At 38.2% G+C, this 21,954-nt stretch overlaps 1 protein-coding gene across 6 annotated transcripts in view; it reads left to right on the forward strand.

The window, feature by feature from the left end:
- NAA35 (N-alpha-acetyltransferase 35, NatC auxiliary subunit) overlaps nucleotides 1–21,954 on the forward strand; it is a 105,645-nt gene that overhangs the window by 32,225 nt on the left and 51,466 nt on the right. For all 6 annotated transcript variants that reach the window (XM_025984161.2, XM_072763325.1, XM_025984160.2 and 3 more), the window contains exons 7-11: nucleotides 9,668–9,734; nucleotides 9,816–9,859; nucleotides 10,934–10,984; nucleotides 11,623–11,706; nucleotides 12,777–12,891. In XM_025984161.2, coding sequence (XP_025839946.1) covers nucleotides 9,668–9,734; nucleotides 9,816–9,859; nucleotides 10,934–10,984; nucleotides 11,623–11,706; nucleotides 12,777–12,891 — 361 coding nt within the window. The remainder of the gene's footprint in view (nucleotides 1–9,667; nucleotides 9,735–9,815; nucleotides 9,860–10,933; nucleotides 10,985–11,622; nucleotides 11,707–12,776; nucleotides 12,892–21,954) is intronic.

Consider the following 21,954-nt stretch of genomic DNA (forward strand, 5'->3'; position numbering starts at 1 on the left):
GATTCAAATGCTCTCTACTTAATTGGCTGTGTAATGACCATATTGGTCAGCACAATTCTAAACATTGGTGTGGCTCAGGTCCTGTCTTTATACCTCATCTCTCCATACTCATTCCACTGATGATCTCATGCAGTTTCATAGTCTTAAATTCTGTCTCTGCTATTGAATGTTAAGTTTATATCCTCAGCTGAGACTTTATAGACTTCCCTAAATCTCAGACTCACATATGCTACTGCCTGTTCTGCCTTTTCCACTTGGACGTCTATCTCAGACTTCACATTTCCAAAATAGAGCTGCTGATTTTCCCCTTGCCTCCTTATTTCTTCCTTCTGTAGTCTTCTCAATTTCAGCAAACAGAGCTTTGTTCTTCTAGTTGTGCAGAATAAAAACCTTGGAGTCATCCTTGACTCTTCTCTTTCTCTCATACCCTACATCTAAACCCTCAGGAAGTCCTAGGAAACAAAGGTTGGCAGTCTACAGCCTATAGGCCTATCCAGCCTGCTCCTGTGTTTTTATTATGGCCGTTAAGCAAAGAATGTTTTTTGAATTTTTATTTAAGATTTTTTTTTTTTTTTTTTTTTTTTTTTTACTTATTCATTTCAGAGAGAGAGAGAGCACAGTCATGAGCCAGGGGGGTAAAGGGCAGAAGGAGAGAAAGAAGCAGACTCCCCACTGAACAGGGAATGCAACACAGGGCTCCATCTCAGGATCCTGGGATCATGACCTGAGCAGAAGGCAGACACTTAACCAACTGAGCCCCTGATATGGCCCCCATTTATGTATGTTTTAAATGGTTACATTTAAATAGTCATATAAGTACTTACATAATATTCTCTATTTTACCACATGGCTTGCAAAGCATGAAATATATATTATATGGCTCTTTAAAGAAAAGTTTGCCTATCCTTACTGATACTGTTATTTGTTTAATTAGCATGTGCCAGGCATTGGGGCAGGTGCTGCTGGGTATTCTGCACCTGTAATGACAGGCATGTATTGCTTTGCTGTTCAGGCTGAGGGTGGGAGGGGAGAGTAAGAGCTCCTTCCTTAAACATCCAGCTACTAGAGCCACACCTCATCCTTCAAAGGTGTCTGATACCTCTAATCCTTTTTTTTTTTTTAAGATTTTATTTATTTATTTATTTGACAGAACACAAGGAGAGGGAGAGGGAAAGGAAGAAGCAGGCTCCCCACTGAGCAGGGAGCTTCAGTGCAGGGCTCTATCCCAGGATCCAGGAATCATGACCTGAGCCAAAGGCAGATGCTTAATTGGAGCCACCAGGTGCCCCTAATACCTCTAATTCTTGAAAGCTTTCTTCATCCTTGCTTTCCAAGGGCATTGGTTTAGCTTTTTCCACTCACCTAAGTCAGTTACTTTTTGTCCATTTACTTTGTATTTTCCAAAAATTGCCTTACGTATTTTGTTTGTTGTACTCCATTCTCTGTCCTTTGGGATTCAAACTTTTAATTCCTCTAGTATCATCTTTAGTATGATTTTAAGAGGTGTAATGGAAGTACTGCTTTTAACCAGAAGTTGAACATTTTTGCTGCCTACATGATAAAAGTTAAAACCCTTAGAGTAACACTTCCCGTGAGCTGGTTCTAACTTTATTGCTCATCTTTTTTGTTGTTTGTTTATTGAGTTATGTTAGAGATACACCACTGTGTAAGTTTGGGGTGTACAACATATTGATATGATGCATTTATATTGCTATATAATTGCAGTAGTAGCCATAACTAACACCTGTTGTATCACATAATGATCATTACTTCTTAGTGCTGGGAACAGTTAAAATCTAGTCTCTTAGCAAGCTAATGTTTATAATACAGTTTTGTTGTTTACAATCCCTATATGTGTATTAGGTCTCTAGGACTTACCTACTAGTTGCAGATAATGTACCCTAAACATCTCTCCCGTTCCTCCACTCACCATTTTATTTGCTTTTACTCACCATTTTACTAGTTTCTATAATTTTGTTTTTTTTTTTTAGATTCTACATGTAAAAGATAACATACAGTATTTGTCTTTCTCTGTCTGACTTAGCATGTTATCCTCAGGGTCTATTTATGTTGTTGCAAATGACAGAATTTCCTTTTTTCTCATGGCTGAATAGTATTCCACTCCATATGCATATATACACACCATATCTTTATCCATTTATCCATTGGAGGACACGTAGGTTGTTTTTATGTCTTGGCTATTGTGAACAATGCTACAATAATATGGGAGTTGTATAGGTCTCTTCATTACCTGCTTTCATTTCTTTTTGCTATATACCTAGAATTGGGTTTGCTGGATCATATATATGGTAGTTATATTTTAAATTTTTTGAGGAACTTCCATACTGTTCTCCATAGTGGCTGAAACAGTTTGCGTTTCCACCAACAGTGTACAAAGACTCCCTTTTCTCCACATCTGGATCAACATTTGTCATCTCTTACCTTGTTGATGATCACACTTAGAGGTGTGAGCCAACATCTCATTGTGATACATGGTACAGATATCATTGGGTGTTTTTACTCATCTTTTTTCTCCCTGTGGCTTATTGTTGTTCAGCTGCTCCTGAGTACACTATTCTCTTTCATTATCCCATGCTTTTGCACAGGATGCTCTTTCTAGCTCTTATGCTTTTTCTCCTTTTTAGGATAAAGTCCTACTTACCTTCAAATGTGGATCCCCACCTCCTGAATTGCCCATACAGACTTCAGTTTTCTTCTCTGCCCTTCTTAGCACATTCTTCTGTTACAGCTGGTGCCTACATACTGGCTTACATGGAACAGTCCTACTTGGCATCTTTTATCCTGATGTAGTTATTAATAGCATCCCCTTCTACTCTCAGTAGTATGCCACTTGGAGTAATAATGGTATGGCCCACCCCTTCTTTTGTCATTTATTTTGAACATGAATGTGATGTTGGAGGTAGGTCCTGCTTCTTTTTGTAAACATGTAAATCTAAGACCGCCTTAGAGCTTAGGATGGTGAAGAAGAAAGATTATTTCTGATATTCCTGTTATTTGGCATGACATAAGTATGTATGCATCACTTAAGTCACTGTAGTTGAATTTTCCTCTTTTTTGCAACCAAGCATATTTTTAAGACAATAAATAAAACTATAAAGGTTCTGGTTTGCCTGGCAAGGAGTAAACAGTTACTCATTTGGCATGTATTTCTCCAGATATTTTCTGTAATATGTATATATGTGTATTTCACTTAACATCATGGAATTACGTAAAATACTTGCAACTTTTTTTCCACAGACAATAGAAAATAGATTTCTGTATGTACCAGTATATTGTAGGTAGAGAGCTACCTCATTGTTTTTTATTGGCCTGCATAGCATCATGTTAAGAGTATAGGTTTTGAATAGTTGTTTCTGACAAGAATTGTTAAAGGATACTAAAACTAGTAAGCAAAAGTATAATGAGCACCGGATTTGTACCTACCCTTCAAGTGTCTTCCCATAAGGTACTAATTACAAAGGGAAAATGATTCATTTATAGGGAAGAAACATGGCAAATAACACCTCAGCTAAATGGCCAGACAATATCACCAATAATGGGACAATTCAACATCCTGTGTCTCCAGAGAGAATGCTCCATGAAGAACACAGCATCACGTCTGTGATATTCCTATTAAATATAGCATAAATTGGATTTTATTTTGGAGAAACATAAAGCAAACTCATATTGAGGGATGTAGTTGTTAAAAATAACTTTGGCCTATACTATTCCAAAATGTCAGGGCATGAAAGATAAGGACCAAGGAAATGCTCCACATTAAAGCGACATGAATTACCAAATTTGATCATTGTACCATGGGTATGTAAGAGAATGATTTATGGTTTTGGGAAATCACAGTGAGTATTTGGAGGTGAAGGAACATCACAATCTATAACTTAGTCTCAAATTTTTAAGAAAAAGTGTAGAGAATGATAATGCAAATATGGTAAAATGTTATCATTTGATGATTATGGGGAAGGAATTTAGGACCTCTATGCTATTTTTGTATTCTGAAATTTTTTCAAAATAAAAGTTTAAAAAGTACAGTCTCTGGGGATTGCTACCACCTATGTTTGTGTTCTTCCTCTGTCACTTACATGCTTGTGGTGTTTGGGAATTTAAGTTTCTACACCTCAGTGTCCTCATTTATAAAATGTAGTTTGTAATAGTCCCTACCTCAGAGCGTTATTGTGAGGATTAATGAAGTTAATACAAGTAAGACGTTTAGAATAGTGTCTGGCACATAGTAAGTACTTAATGTTAGTTGTTACTATCATTTGTATTCCAATGTATATTCAGTAAAGTATAAGCCACTTACTAATGGACATTTTAAATTGTTTGAAGTCTTAATCTGAATCATCTGTGGGCATGTTTTACCCTTACTTGTAGCTTTATACTGTGTTACTCAGTATCTGGTCTGTTGAATGCACTCAGATTTGGGTGAATGGATCAAGTCGTTTCAGGAGCACCTGAAATCTTTATGCAAGTATTTTGTCGGTGAAATAAATTTTTAAAGTAGTAATGAATGATAACTGATATATTGTAATTTTTGTTTTAGAAGGGATTGAAAAAATTTTACTTTCTTAGAATATTACATTATTAGTACAATCAAGATCACTGATTTGGTTGGAATCACATTTAGTGCTGATATTGAGTGTTCTGCTACAGTTATGATTATAAATGTTTTACTATTCCAGATTTCCTTGTGGAGATGCATTGTTTTAAATGCTATGTTTTATAGGACCCTGAATACCCCTGATAACTTTCTGCAGTTATATCTTGGCAGTATTGTAAAGACATTGTAAAGTACAATAAAGAACGTGGGGCTTTATTTCTCAGGACATCCTCATCCTCTCAGTGGATAATAGGCTCTATAGTGGCTGTGATTGTATTTTGCCATTGTACCCCTGGGTACATTCTGTGTTCTGAAAATGGTTCAGAAATGAATAAGGAGAACATTTTCCTTACTCGTCCACACCTCCAAATTCTTGATTTCAGAACTGCTACCCTTTTCAGTTAACTGTCTGCCTCCAGCTCAAGTCATGAACCCAGGGTCCTGGGATTGAACCCCACATTGGGCTCCCTGCTTCTCCCTCTCCCTCTGCCTGCCGCTCTCCCTGCTTGTACTCTCTCACTTTCTCTCGCTCTAATAAATAAAAATCTTTATTTAAAAAAAAAAAATACTACCCTTTGCTCTCTGCCACTTACTTTCTGGCTCCCTTACTCTGATTCCCCTACTCTTGCTATCCTTCAGTTCCACAGAGACCTCCAGTTTCCAGATGCTGCTCCTTTAGTTTTCTCTGTTACTTCTGTTGTGTCCATGGTCCAGTGGTAAAATCATTCTTTCTCAAACACCCTTGATTCCCTTGCCCCTCTTGTCTCATAATGTGTCACTTATATGGCAAAATCCCAACCATCTGCCTGCTTGCTGCTTGCACCCAAACAGCAGAAGGCTGCTAGAAAAAACCCACATCTGTGTGTCTATTCTCACTTTAATTTTAGGACTGCAAATCTCAGATGGGCACTCAGCACTAGAGACAGTCCTATCCTACAACACTTCTGTGGTAAACTTTCTTTAACAGCCTCTCAGTGACTTCTCCACATATTTTACTTCACAAAACCTCTATTGACAACCCTCTTTTCTGTGTTTACTTTGTACCTTAATGAAATATTAGATGGAATCAGATGTAGGTTGAAGTGCTCTATCTTCTCACAATCATATGTTGCTAACCTGTGTTGGTACCCACATCATCTGCCTTCTTTCTATCTTGTGAAAATGCAGTTCCCCTGACCATCTAAGCTCATCTTCCACTTGTGTTCTAGATTCTGTCTCTGGCCTGCTGCAGTCATTAACCATTCTTTGTTATGCATTATTAGTGTCTCCTTCCCTACTATATTATTCTTTTGGCATATAAACATGCTTAAATATCGTTCAATTTAAAACAAAAATCACCTGGATCCCATGGCTCCTTATCTAGTGTCATTTCTCTGCTACCCTATGCAAAAAAAATATCTTGAATGAGCTATAAATATTTACTTTTTTTTTTTTAAATCTCTTCTCACCCTCTTCTATTGGTCATTCTTTTTCTACAACTGCACAGAAGCTAGTCTTAACAAGTTCCTTAATGATAACCGTCTTGCTAAATCCATTGTTCTCACCCCTCTCCCTCTCCAGCCATCAGCCTCATTTTACACAGTTGACCTCTCCTCGTCTTCCTGGTACAGCTGTCTCTTGGTTTCTGTCTTCCTCACTGGTTAACCTGTTTCCTGTGCTTGCTTCTCTGGATGCTGGGACTTATTCCTGGGCTCCTCTGTATCTTCTTCTTCAGTCAGTGTCCTCTAGTCCTGATTCCTCCCCTGATTTTCAGACTCCCACAAGTACCTGCCTGAAATCTTCACTTGGATACCTAAAAAATTATAAACGTAACATACTAAAATTGTACTCCATCTCTGCCTTTAAACCTCTTCCTCTGAAAATCTGCCCTGTCTCAATAAATTATACCATCATATACCAGTTCCTCAGACCAAACACCTAAAAATAATCCTTGATTGCACAGTTTACCTCATACCCCACATTCACTTCATTGGCACATCATGTTGGCTTTACCTTTTCAATATATCCTGATTTCAGCAACTTCTCATCACTTATAATCTCATCAAATCACCATCAGCTCCTGCTTGCATTATTGGGTGGTGTCCAGTATCTGGTCTCCCTGGTTTTATGTTGACTTTTGTCCTTGTTGAATCTACAGGGTTTCAAGAGTACTCTTTTAATGGTAGCATCTGTTTATAGAACTCCTCTGCTTCAGTCCTCCAATGACTTGGATTAAGTTCTTGTTACTGAAACTACTATTTATTTCACAGACCTATGATACTCTGTGACGATGCTTTTCATTAGACTCCTCTTGGACAGCAGTGCTTAAGTAGGGCATACTGGTGTGTTTTGTTTTCACAGTGTTGGTCTATTTGATTTGTAAAAAATTAGTAACATTTAAAAATTGGAGAATTTTACATTAAATTAGATATTCTGAAAAACATTAGCCTTGCATTCATTACTTAATAAGGTAAGTAGCAGCTGGCTTCCTTTACGTGTGCATTCTCTAGTCTGCCACAATCTTTACCACTCCCCCAGGTATCTTGTAGCCAACCTGATCTACTTAGGAAGATGACCTCTGCCCTACAGTAGGTCATCATTCATTTGACTTTTTTTTTTTTAATTTTTATTTATTTATGATAGTCACAGAGAGAGAGAGAGAGAGAGAGAGAGAGGCAGAGGGAGAAGCAGGCTCCATGCACCGGGAGCCTGATGTGGGATTCGATCCTGGGTCTTCAGGATCGCGCCCTGGGCCAAAGGCAGGCGCCAAACCGCTGCACCACCCAGGGATCCCCATTTGACTTTTTTTTTAATGGTACTTTGTGTCAAGTAAAATTCTAAGCCCTGGATATAAAGCAGTGACTACAACAGAGACTTAATATCATTGATTTTGCATTCCTTGGGATAGATAGTGTGTCAGTAAGCAAATATATAATGTCAAGTGTTAAGTTCTGTGAAGAAGAGTAAAGCAGAGACAGCACATGTAAAATGGTGGAGGGTGCTGTTTTAAAGAGAATGCATAGGGCAAACCTCTGTATGAGGAATTGACATTGGAACAGAGACTATAATATAGGGAGGGATGGGGCCCTGAAAACGTTAGGAAGAAACTCTTTGTGGGGAGAGGTAGCAAGTATAGAGGTCCTGAGAAGAGAATCTGTTTGATGTGTCCAAGGGATGACAAGAAGGCCTGTGTGACAATGCATTGAAGGTGAAGAATTGTAGGTGGAAGGGAATGAGGTTGGAGAAGGGAGGCCAGGGCTGCATGGTGATTGGTGATAGGCCTCAGTCCATGTGGGTTTCTGGATTTTCCTGTGAGCAGGGAAACAGTTGAAAGGTTCTGAGTAGGACATGATGTGAAATCATTTATTTTAAAGCAATCTCTTTGGCTTCTGGCAGTGAATAAATTATAGCAGGGATATGCATGGAAGGGAGGGACTTGTGTGGAAGCAGTATAGAAGTGAGAGAGGGTGATGACTTCAGTAGAGAGAATTGTGAAAAGTGAGAGTTATGCTTAGGTGAGAAATTGAAGGTCGAGCCTTTTGGGTTTTCTGATGGTTGGATACAAGGCATGGAAAAACGAGAGGAGGGCTCAGTTGGTTAAGTGTCCAACTTGATTTTGGCTCGGGTCATGATGAGGGTCTTAAGATGGAGCCCTGCATCAGGCTCCACACTGGGTGTGGAGTCTACTTGAGATTCTCTCTCTCTCTCTCTCGCTTTTTCTGAGATTCTCTTTCTCCCTCTCCCCTGCACATGTGTGCCTTCTCTCTTTCTCTTAAAAAAAAAAAAAAGTGGGATCCTTGGGTGGCTTAGCGGTTTAGCGCCTGCCTTCAGCCTGGGGCGTGATCCCGGAGTCCTGGGATCGAGTCCCATGTCAGGCTCCCTGCATGGAGCCTGCTTCTCCCTCTGCCTGTGTCTCTGCCTCTCTCTCTCTCTCATGAATAGAATAAATAAAATCCTTAAAAAAAAAACAAAAAACGAGTGGAATTGTGGGGCAGGTTTTCAGTCAGAGTAACTGGGTGGTTGGAGGTGCCATTTAGCAACATGGTAAACGCTGGGAGAGTTCCTTTTAAATGTGTAAAATGTGAGAGTCCTATTTGGTGGCCTAGTAGAGATAGAGTATAAACTTTACTTAGAGGATAAGCTTATAGCTCTGTAACACAACCTGAGATTTTTAAAGACTCAATCCTGTGAGTCCTGTAATACAACTAACATCAGTTCTTTGAACCCAGGGACATTGTTTTTTTTTCTCCCTTTCTGTTTGTAACACGTATTATAGTACATGATCTGGATTATGTTCTCACTGATGTTTTTGTTAAGAACCCACAGAAATGTTGCCATAGTTTTGGCCATTGCTATAAATATATGCCTTATTCAATTATATTAGGCTTCTGTATACATTTTTATAAGAATTATAACAGAAACATTCCTTTAATAGACTCTTGTGACTTAATCGAATCAGCCAAATGATACTTAGTTTTTAAAGTGAGTCTAGCAAACTACTTAATCTGTTAATGTTTCAGCAGTAAATTTTAAATGACTTTGTAGATGGGAATCCATGTATGAATAATTTTCTCTTTACAGTGGGGCCGAAGTGGAAGTATGCTTTTGCTATCACTGAGTAATTCTATTTGAGAAGGCTTAACTTTTGTGGCCTAACAGTGTGTAAATAAGTATATGATAATTTTTGAAGCAAAAGTCTTGTTTAAATCTTGCAACCTTATCTAGCAGTAATTACTGTGTATTTACTGTTCACTTGGGAAAGTGAGAATACTTTGTAAGTGGGAATTTTTGTTTTCTGATATTATTAGCATTAACCTTATTTTGCAAGTTAGCATACTACATCCAAGTATATTTAAATTGCCCTAAGAACAGATGATTAAAGGTGGAGATAGCGTTAGAATATGGTGTTTTTAAGGATACTCTGGGGAAAGCATGGATATATGATAGCAGTATTTAGACAAGCAGATGACATTTCATTACTGTGTTCATGTTAGCAAATAGTGATTTTGTAAGAGAAATATAATGAAAAGTTTTGCTACTACTCAAGGGCCTAATTATTCCTTTCCTGTACAGGAAGATTTTCAGTCAATGACATATGGATTTAAAATGGCTAACAGTGTGACAGACCTTCGAGTTACAGGTAAAACAATTTATAAGATGATTCACAAGTTTTGTATTTGGATTTATATTTCCTCTTTAAACTCATCATCTCTCTTTTTAGGCATGCTAAAAGATGTGGAGGATGACCTGCAAAGAAGAGTAAAGGTATATTTCTTTTCTCTTTGTTTTGGTATAGGATTTTTGTATTTTTCTAAATGTCAAGTTACCTTAGCTAATTACAAATAGCGAGTGTAAGGAGGACCAACAGCTTCCTTTCTATATGCTGTGTCTTTTTTGCAATTAATTTGAGGACAGCTAGAGGAAGTTGTTTCTGGTGAATTAATGTCCCTTTCAGGTATTGAAATTTTAACCATTTTTTTTGCCAGTGTTTTAGAATTATAGTATGCTCTTTTAAGAATAGCATAATATTCTAGAATTTTAAGTTCCTCAAAGTTAAGGACTGTCTTCTTCAACAGCTATTACAAGGTCTGCAGCACAGTAGAAGACCTCAGTAAATGGTCGTGCCCCAAATCTGCTGAAAACCATGGTTATCAAAGCAATTTTATATTACTACCTTATTGTTACCATAAATAGTTGATGTTTATAATTAAGCAGCGAATTAGGCAATAAAATGCATATAGTGTCCTATTTTTAGGTGAGAAAAATACAGCTTAAAAGAGTTAAGTAAACTGAGTCTCCTGAAGGGCTTGCCACTAGGGAGTGGCAGGGCAGGGCTTGCTCCCGAATCTTCTGCCATATCTTCCTGTACTGCTGCCCTACAGTTGTCTAAGTAGCCAGTCACAGTTATGCTTTACAAGAGGTTTTGCATGTTAGTGTGGAACAGTCAGCATTTACCACGTGATTTTATTTTTATGATGTGATTTTTGTAAAGGTTACTGTTTTTTTCAAACAGGGTTAGTATTGAGAACATCAAGACTTTCAATTAATATGTCCTTTTAAAAAGAAAACAGTATGATGTGTCATGTACTTATTTCATTCTTTTGCTTTTGATGTTTTTAATACCTTACTCTTCTGTGTGATCTTTATAATTTATATCAAAATGAACTTTCTGTATATAGTATTAATAGGAGGAAAATAAATACTAGATACAGCTTTTTTCTCCCAAATATTTTTCTTAAAAATAGATTCTTGTGTGTACTCAATAAATTAGGTTTAGCACTTTACCTTGTATTTTTACATATTTGTGTTTATTTTAATTCACATTTTTTAAAATTTTAGAGTACTCGAAGTCGACAAGGAGAAGAAAGAGATCCAGAAGTTGAACTGGAAGTAATTGAACTTATTTTCTGGTAGATAATATGAGAGAAGTCTACCTCTTAATGTTGTAGTTTTATGAACTGCGTTATAATTTATGGAAGCCCTTTTTAAGGTATTTCTTTAAAAATTGGACATTGCAAGGGATTTTATTTCCCTTGTACTTTTTTTGATAGAATGATAATACAGCTCTTTCAAATTCATGATTTCAAAGCTCTTCAGTATTCCTGTGAGGTAGGAAGAAAATGATTTTTTACAGATGATATGTCAAAACTTGGCAAAACTCAAGAACTTGGACAGTATGAAAAGTACTGAACCTTTGTTGAGATCTGTAATTTTCTGATGCTGCTTAAAGAATCTTTTTATCAGTCCTATTTAAAATGCTAATGAAATTAGTTTTTGAGGTAATAGTCTAACTTTTTAAGGAAAAATCCATCCCATTGATACAGAGCTTTATATTTCTATTTCAATAGAACAAACTTTTTATTTTCTGCAGCTCATTTTTCAGGCATTTAAAATACTGTTAGTGAAGGTGTTTGTAATATAGTAAGTTATTAGCTTTGAAATTTAGGACTTATGACACTATATTTTAAAATGAAATTCCTTTAACAGACTTTGCATCTTTTAACTTCTAGTCCTTTCTTATTTTTTAGCACCAGCAGTGTTTAGCAGTATTCAGCAGGGTGAAATTCACTCGAGTGTTATTGACAGTGCTTATAGCCTTTACTAAGAAAGAGGTAAGAACATTTACTGTAATCTATTTCAGTGAACTTTTTGTGGGGGCGGGAGAGAAAGCAGGACGTGGTGCTTTTTTTTTAAAAAAAATTTTATTCATGAGAGACACAGATAGAGGCAGAGACCTAGGCAGAGGGAGAAGCAGGCTCCAGCAGGGAGCCTGATGTGGGACTCAATCCCCAGACCTGGGATCATGCCCTGAGCCAAAGGCAGATGCTCAATTGCTGAGCCACTGACATGGTGCATTATTCAAGTAGTTCTGAAACTTTTCCATTGAAACACCTCCAATCACACATATACGGTGTTTGGTATATTTCATATATATATTATATATATATATTTCATATATATTTTAGAGATATTAGATAATTTTCTCAAAAAGTCACAGGGATTTACATTCTACTCTATAACATATCCATATCCGTTGATATCTAAAATAGTGTTTTATATTACATATTAGTGGTACAATAATAGAAACTGCAATTGCTTGTGTATAGTCCTACTTTGCGAATTGAAAAGGAGAAAGCAAAAATCAGAATTTTAGGTAGACTTCTTTCATTCAGTTCAATAATTAACTGTTGGATTTGTTAAAAAAGCTCTAGATGGTGAATATTTTTTCTTCATGTGTATTTGCATTAACTCAAATCAATTATAGACTAATTTGTGGATAATTAGGAAGTGGTGAGTAGAGATCCAACCTTTTACAATTGATCTAACTTCTAAGTCTCTTTTTTCCTGCTTTTTAAATTTCACCTTAATGAATGGCATAGTAGAAAAGTTGCAATTTTCAGTTGACTGCAACTCAGTTTTTTTCCTTTCTTTTTTTAAAATATAAAAGAATAAGCCAAAGATGTTTCCTATTATTTTTAAATGGCTCCTACCAGAACAGAAATGGGGGAAAAAAAAATTTCTATCCTAACAGGATCTGAGCATCCTGTAATAAGTGAATAGTTTGTGAAAACCGATGTCATTATAACATTTAATTTCATTATTGTTTATAGGATTTTCCTATTTAATGTATATCTTTCAGTGAAAGAATATGTAAGAATGTTTTTGGTGATTTATTTGCTAGACCAGTGCTGTTGCAGAAGCTCAAAAATTGATGGTTCAAGCAGCAGATCTTCTTTCTGCCATTCACAATTCATTGCATCATGGCATCCAGGCTCAGAATGATACTACAAAAGGAGGTAATTGTTTTACTCTTCCTCTTTTTTTTCCTTACCCATCTAGAATGTATAGAGTTTGGTTTGTTCTAAAATTTCTTTTAAGTTCATCTGTTTGAACCTCGGAATGTTTAAGTCCATAGACTTTTTATATAAAGTGTTTATGCTTTCCTTTAAAATTTATTATAGACCAGAAATTGGACTATAAAACTTGACTATCTCCTGTTTATTATAGTTTGGGCTGTGAATATTTAATATCTGATGATCATTCTGTAATGTAAGCAATACATTCTTTTTTTTAAATCACCTCTTCCTTTACTCCATTGAGACATCATCTCTTCAGGTACATAGTATTTCCTGAATAGTTGGCCTATACCCTCTGTGGTCTCCTTGCACTCATACATACCTCTGTATAACATTTTTTTAGTACATCATATTATAATTGTTTACCTGTTTGTCCTTTTATGACAATATTTCAGGTCAAGAACTGTCCTGTTTGTGTTTCTCTACAGAGTTGGCACATTGGTGGTAGATTGTATTTATGAAATATTTCTTAAAATGAAAGAATAATGTACCTTTGTTGTATAAGTTGCAGCGAAGTTAACATTTTAGATAATATGTAGCAATTTTGATTCTTAAAACTCACTATAAAGAGATATTTATATTTTAAATTGTACACTTTTTTTAAATTTTTTTTTTATTTATTTATGATAGTCACACACAGTGAGAGAGAGAGGCAGAGACACAGGCAGAGGGAGAAGCAGGCTCCGTGCACTGGGAGCCCGATGTGGGATTCGATCCCGGGTCTCCAGGATCGCGCCCTGGGTCAAAGGCAGGTGCCAAACCGCTGCGCCACCCAGGGATCCCTAAATTATACACTTTTAATAAGATATACGTTAATTATATCTCAGAGTTGTGATTAAAAGAGGATGGAGCAATATTTTCAGAATTTGACTGGAAGAATGGTTTTTAATCTTGAATCCTAGTTTCAAACTGTCATTTAATTGTGAAGAAAAATAATACTAGGATTTAAAGTCTCAAAATTAATCTCCCAGAAGTTTTTGAAGGTATTACTGGTATATGTGTTCCACTAAAACAAGGGACTAAGGGGATTCCGGGAAAGGTGGCAGAGTAGAAGGATCCTAGGCTTACCTTATTTTAGAGATACACTTTATAATACCCGTATCAGTGTAAATAACCCAGAAAACAACCTGAAGACTGGCAGAACAGACTCTCCACAGCTAAATATAGAGAAGAAGCCACTTGGAAGAGGGTAGGAGGGGCAAAGACACGGTCAGAAACTGAACCTGACTCCCAGAGCTATCTCCAGGAGTGAGGAACACTGAAGGTAGCAGAGAGGGAAGAGGAGTAGACCCCACATGGAGGCATGAGGGACCTACACTGGAAAGATGAATTGCCGTAATATTTGGCTTTGAAATCCAGAAGGGCTCAACTTCTTGCGTTTTTAAAATCAGTGGTGCTTAAGGCTTGAAACTTTAAAAGCCATCAGGCTCAGCTCTAAGGTAGAGGGCAATAGGAAACCGAGTCTTTGCCTTTCAAGAGACCGCATGACAATCCCACTGAAATAAAGCATAGAAGCAGCAGTTTGAGAATTTATTTGGGTAAGGGGATGGTTTCTAATCTTGAAATGAAATTTATTTTCTGGGCTTGGAAGTGTGCGGCAGGGATAGGAATCCTTAGGAGATTTCTCTAAGAACAAAAGAACAGACGGGTGCCATTTCCCTTCCCACCTACCCAGCCGAGAAGCACACCAGTGGGAACCAGTGGTGCACTCTCCACCTAACTTGTTAAGAGCACATCCCACCCTCATGCTCTTCAGACTCCTCCAACACACCCCTTGCAGTTTTTCCAAAGCTACTACATCACCACATCAGACTGGCACAAACGTTGCTAACACTGCATGCTGCTCCTTGCATTCACTTGCATACCCACCCCCATCTAATACATCCTCAATTGAAGTTCATTTAAAGTGGCAACACAAGCATGGCAGTGTACAAGCATCCCCAACGGGGTTTAGCACCCCTCAGAGTGACTCTTGCCTTGGGGAGAAGGCAAGAAATCACACACATTGATCCAACTGTAGCCCCACAGTGGGTTGGGGACATACATAGGGTCTGAAAGCAGGCCCCAACCCACCAACAAGATGCTAAGGGGATGACACAGGTAAAGTGGTCTGAGTACTATGTGACCTCAGCTCTGGCAAATGCCTAGTCTGACCCAAATCAAGCCCAAGGCAGTAGACTGGCCCATAAATAACACAGGGACCAAACCCTGCCCACAGCAGACAAAGAGAACCATTGTAGATGATTGAAGGTAAACATGTCACAGTCACAACAGTAGGGTGCACACAACACACATAGGAGACACCCTGAAGCACCAGGTTCTGGTGAACAAAGGACATTGTACTGCAGGGCACCACAGGACCTCTTCATAAGGCCACTACTTCTTTTTTTTTTTTTTTTTTTTTTTTTTTTAGGATTTATTTATTTTGGTGAGAGGGAAGAGGGAGAGAGTCTTAAGCAGACTCTGCACTGAGATGGAGCCTGATACAGGCCTTCACAGATTGAGCGCTGTCGGGCTCCATCTCATGTCCCCAAGATCACGACCTAGACGAAACCCAAGAATTGGACACCCAACTGACTGCCACACAGGTATTCCTCATAAGGCCACTACATTCCAGAGTAGGAGACAGCTGACTTTTCTAACACATAGAAACAGACACAGAGGTTAGACAAAATGAAGAGATGGATGAATATGTCCTAAATGAAAGAAATGGATGGAATCACAGCAAGAGACCTAAGTGAAACAGATATGTAATATGCCTAATAGGAAATTCAAAGTGATGATCATAAAGATAGTCACTGGACTTGAGAAAAGAGTGGTAAATCTCAGCAAGATCCTCAACAAAGAGACGTAATACAGAAAAGAAGCCATCAGAGATAAAGAGCTCAGTAACTGAAATTAAAAATACGCTAGAGGGAATGAATAGTAGACTAGAGGAAGCAGGAGAACAGATTAATGACCTGGAGATCAGAATAATGGAAGGCATCAAGCCAAACAGAGAAAGAAAAAAGAGTAATGAAAAATGAGAATAGATTAAGGGAATTTAGCAATATTGTCAGGTATAACAATATTCACATTATAGGGATCCTAGAAGAAGAGAGCAAAAAGGGGAAAGAAAATTATTTGAAGAAATAGTGTGGAAAACTTCCTGAATCTAGGGAAGGAAGCAAATCCATACCCACGAAACAAAAAATTCCCCAACAAAATCAACCCAAGGAAATATTCACCAAAGACATATCCTAATTAAAATGACAAAAAGTAGGGATAAAGAGAATTTATGAAGCAGCAAGACAAAAGACAGTTATATACAATGGAAATCCGATAAGGCTGTCAGCTGATTTTTCAGCAGAAACATTGCAGGCCAGAGGGAGTGGCATGATATATTCAAAGTGCTAACAGAAAACAAAAACCTGCAACTGAGTCTGTCCCACAAGGCTACCATTCAGAATTGAAGGAGAGATGAAGAGTTTTGTAGACAAAAGTTAAATGAATTCCTCACCACTAAGCCAGCTCTATAAGAAATATTTTAAAAAAAAATTTTTATTGGAGTTCGATTTGCCAACATAAAGCATAACACCCAGTGCTCATCCCAACAAGTGCCCCCCTCAGCGCCCATCACCCAGCCACCCCTATCCCCTCCCCTCCCACCTCCCCTTCCACTATCCCTTGTTCATTTCCCAGAGTTAGGTGTCTCTCATGTTCTGTCACCCTCACTGATATTTTCACTTATTTTCTCTCCTTTCCCTTTATTCCTTTTCACTAATTTTTATATTCCCCAAATGAATGAGACCATATAATCTTTGTCCTTTTCCGATTGACTTATTTCACTCAGCATGATACCCTCCAGGTCCCTCCACATCGAAGCAAATGGTGGGTATTTGTCATTTCTAATGGCTGAGTCATATTCCATTGTATACATATACCACATCTTCTTTATCCATTCATCATTTGATGGACCGAGGCTCCTTCCATCGTTTGGCTCTTGTGGACATTGCTGCTATAAACATTAGGGTGCAGGTGTTCCAGCATTTCACTGCATCTGTATCTTTGGCGTAAATCCCCAGCAGTGCATTTGCTGGGTCGTAGGGCAGATCTATTTGTAACTCTTTGAGGAACCTCCACACACTTTTCCAGAGTGGCTGCACCAGTTCACATTCCCACCAACAGTGCAGGAGGGTTCCCCTTTCTCCACATCCTCTCCAACATTTGTGGTTTCCTGTCTTGTTAATTTTCACCATTCTCACTGCTGTGAGGTGGGATCCCATTGTGGTTTTGATTTGTATTTCCCTGATAGCCAGTGATGCGGAGCATTTTCTCATGTGCTTGTTGGCCATGTCTATGTCTTCCTCTGTGAGATTTCTGTTCCTGTCTTTTGCCCATTTCGTGATTGGATTGTTTGTTTCTTTGCTGTTGAGTTTTATAGATCTTGGCTACTAGCCCTTTATCTGATAACGTCATTTGCAAATATCTTCTCCCATTCTGTAGGTTGTCTTTTAGTTTTGTTGATTTGTTTCTTTTGCTGTGCAGTAGCTTTTATCTTGATGAAGTCTCAATAATTCATTTTTGCTTTTGTTTCTCTTGCCTTCATGGATGTATCTTGCAAGAAGTTGCTGTGGCCAAGTTCAAAAAGGGTGTGGCCTGTGTGCCTCTCTAGGATTTTGATGGAATCTTGTCTCACATTTAGATCTTTCATCCATTTTGAATTTATCTTTGTGTATGGTATAAGAGAATGGTCTAGTTTCATTCTTCTGCACGTGGATGTCCAGTTTTTCCAGTACTGTTTATTGAAGAGACTGTCCTTTTTCAGTGGATAGTCTTTCCTACTTTGTCAAATATTAGTTAATATTAGTTGACCGTAGAATTGAGGGTCCACTTCTGGATTCTCTATTCTGTTCCATTGATCTATGTGTCTGTTTTTGTTCTAGTACCACACTGTCTTGATGACCACAGCTTTGTAGTACAACCTGAAATCTGGCATTGTGATGCCCCCAGATATGGTTTTCTTTTTTAATACTACCCTGGCTATTCAAGGTCTTTTCTGATATCACACAAATCTTAAGATGATTTGTTCCAACTCTCTGAAGAAATCCATAGTATTTTGATAGGGATTGCATTAAATGTGTACATTGCCCTGGGTAACATTGACATTTTCACAATATTAATTCTTCCAATCCATGAGCATGAAATATTTTTCCATCTTTTGTGTCTTTCTCAATTTCTTTCAGAACACTTTTGTAGTTCTTTTACCTCTTTGGTTAGGTGTATTCCTAGGTATCTTATGCTTTTGTGTGCAATTGTAAATGGGATTGACTCCTTAATTTCTTTCTTCAGTCTCATTGTTAGTGTCTAGAAATGCCACTTGTTTCTGGGCATTGATTTTGTATCCTGCCACACTCTTAAATTGCTGTATGAGTTCTAGCAATCTTGGGGTGGAGGCTTTTGGGTTTTATATGTACAGTGTCATATTATCTGCAAAGAGGGAGAGTTTGACGACTTTGCCAATTTGAATGCCTTTTATTTCTTTTTGTTGCCTGATTGCTGAGGCTAGGACTTCTAGTACTATGTTGAATAGCAGTGGTGAGAGTGGGCATCCCTCTCGTGTTCCTGATCTTAGAGGAAAGGCTCCCAGTGCTTCCCCATTGAGAATGATATTTGCTGTGGGCTTTTTGTAGATGGTTTTTAAGATGTTGAGGAATGTTCCCTCTATCCCTACACTCTGAAGAGTTTTGATCAGGAATAGATGTTGTATTTTGTCAAATGCTTTCTCTGCATCTATTGAGAGTATCAATAGGTCCTTTTTTTTTCTCTTGCTGATATGATCAGTCACATTGATTGCTTTATGAGTGTCGAATCAGCCTTGCATCCCGGGGTAAATCCCACTTGGTCATGGTGAATAATCTTCTTAATGTACTGTTGGATCCTATTGGCTAGTATCTTGTTGAGAATTTTTGCATCCATGTTCATCAGGGATATTGGTCTGTAATTCTCCTTTTTGGTGGGGTCTTTGGTTTTGGAATTAAGGTGATGCTGGCCTCATAGAACGAGTTTGGAAGTACTCCATCTCTATCTTTCTGAACAGATTTAGTAGAATAGGTATGGTTTCTTCGTTAAATGTTTGATATAATTACCCTGGGAAGCCATCTGGCCCTGGACTTTTGTGTCTTAGGAGGTTTTTGATGACTGCTTCAATTTCCTCCCTGGTTATTGGCCTGTTCAGGTTTTCTATTTCTTCTTGTTCCAGTTTTGGTAGCTTGTGGTTTTCCAGAAATACGTCCATTTCTTCTAATTGCCTAATTTATTGGTGTATAGCTGCTCATAATACGTTTTTAAAATCGTTTGTATTTCTTTGGTACTGGTAGTGATCTCTCCTTTCTCATTCATGATTGTATTAATTTGAGTCTTTTCTCTCTTCTTTTTAATAAGGCTGGCTAATGGTTTATCTATCTTATTCTTTCAAAGAACCAACTCCTGGTTTTATTGATCTGTTCTACAGTTCTTCTGGTCTCTATTTCATTGAGTTCTGCTAGAATCTTTATTAATTCTCTTCTTCTGCTGAGTGTAGGATCTATTTGCTGTTTTTTCTCCAGTTCCTTTAGGTGCAAGGTTAGCTTTTGTATTTGAGTTCTTTCCGGTTTTTGGATGGATGCTTGTATTGTGATGTATTTCTCCCTCAGGACTGCTTTTGCTGCATCCCAAAGATTTTGAACGGTTGTATCTTCATTCTCATTAGTTTCCATGAATCTTTTAATTCTTCTCTAATTTCCTGGTTGACTCTTTCATCTTTTAGAAGGAAGGTCCTTAACCTCCACGTGTTTGTAATCCTTCCAAACTTCTTCTTGTGATTGAGTTCTAGTTTCAAAGCATTATGATCTGAAAATATGCAGGGTACGATCCCAATCTTTTGGTATCAGTTAAGACCTGATTTGTGACCCAGTATGTGGTCCATCCTGGAGAAAGTTCCATGTGCACTTGAGAAGAATGTGTATTCAGTTGCGTTTGGACATAAAGTTCTGTAAATATCTGAAATCCATCTGGTCCAGTGTATCATTTCAGGCTCTTGTTTCTTTGAAGATGTTGTGCTTAGAATACCTGTTGATTGTATTCACTATGTTCAAGTCACCAAGTATAAGTGTATTATTATCTCTGTATTGTCTTAACTTTGGTTATTAATTGATACACTTGGCAGCTCCCACATTAGGGGCATAAATATTCATGATCCTTAGGTCCTCTTGTTGGATAGATGCTTTAAGTGTGATATAGTGTCCTTCTTCATCTCTTACTACAGTCTTTGGGATAAACTTTAATTTATCTGATATAAGGATGGCTACCCCTGCTTTCTTTTGAGGACCATTTGAATGGTAAATGGTCCTCCAACCTTTTGTTTTCAGGCTGTAAGAGTCCTTACTTCTAAAATGAGTCTCTTGTAGACAGAAAATAGATGGGTCTTACTTTTTTATCCAGTCTGAAACCCTGCACCTTTTGATGGGGTCATTAAACCCATTCACATTCAGAGTTACTATTGAAAGTTATGAATTTAGTGTCATCATGATACCTCTTCAGTCCCTGTTTTTGTGGATTGTTTCCTTTGACTTCCTCTTTCTTTTACAGAGTCCCCCTTAATATTTCTTGCAGAGCTGGTTTGGTGGTCACATATTCTTTCAGATTCTGCCTATCTTGGAAGCTCTTTATCTCTCCTTCTGTTCTGAATGAAAGCCTTGCTGGATAGAGTATTCTTGGCTGCCTGTTCTTCTCATTTAGGACCCTGAATATATCCTGCCAGCCCCTTCTGACCTGCCAGGTTTCTGGAGAGGTCTGCTGTTAACCTAATACATCTCCCATAAAGGTTAGGGATCTCTTATCTCTTGCTGCTTTAAGGATCTTCTCTTTATCTTCGGAATTTGCAAGTTTCATTATTAAATGTCGAGGTGTGGAACGGTTTTTATTGATTTTGGGGGGGTGGTGTCTCTCTATCTCCTGGATCTGAATGCCTGTTTCCCTCCCCAAGTTAGGGAGGTTCTCAGCTATGATTTCTTCAAATACATTTCTGGTCCTCTGTCTCTTTCGACGTCCTTGGAACCCCAATTAAATGTCGATTTTTCTTCTGAGGTTGTCATTTATATTACCCTTAACCTATGTTCGTGATCTTTTAATTGTTTTTATCTTTTTTCCTCAGCTTCCTTCCTTGCCATCAACTTGTCTTCTATGTCATTCACTCATTATTCTACCTCGTTAACCATCATTAGGACCTCCAGTTTGGATTGCATCTCATTTAATTGATTTTTAATTTCGGCCTGATTAGATCTAAATTCTGTAGTCATGAAGTCTCTTGAATCCTTTATGCTTTTCTTAGAGCCACCAGTAGCTTTATAATTGTGCTTCTGAATTGGCTTTCTGACATTGAATTGTAATCCAAATTTTGTAACTCTGTGGGAGAGAGTACTGTCTCAGGTTCTTTGTTTTGTGGTGAGTTTTTCCTTCTAGTCATTTTGCTCAGTGCAGAGTGGCCAAAAACAAGTTGTACTGGAGTAAAGGAGAAAAAGAGAGAAAAAAGGGGGCGTGGGGGGCGTGGGGAAACAAACAGTAAACAAAAAACAATGGGGAGTATCCTCTGATTCTATATACTGTAAATCCCTCGACTTCCCCTCGAAGTTTCCAGTGCTGCTTGGTCAATAATTTGCTTTTCCCTTGTCCTTCCATCTGGTCTTCTGAGGGAGGGGCCTGCTGTGCTGATTCTCAGGTGTGTGCACCTGGGGGAGCTGTCCAGCCCCTTGCCAGGTGCATGGCTCAGTGGGATCTATTTATCCTGTGGGGCCCCTGCTCAGTCCCAGGTACAAGGTGACACCAGGAGGAACAACAACAGTGGCAGCAGCCAGCTCTCCAGCTCTGGAGTTTGCTTCCGCAGTAACGACCACTGCTCTAGTCCGCAGGGTCCTGGATGCCCCGGGGGCGGGGGGCGCCAATCTGCACCAACCGGCGGCAGGACTGTCCTTGCTGCCCGGTGGC

The sequence above is a fragment of the Vulpes vulpes genome, chromosome 1 (genome assembly GCF_048418805.1).
Source record: "Vulpes vulpes isolate BD-2025 chromosome 1, VulVul3, whole genome shotgun sequence".
NCBI lineage: Eukaryota > Metazoa > Chordata > Mammalia > Carnivora > Canidae > Vulpes > Vulpes vulpes.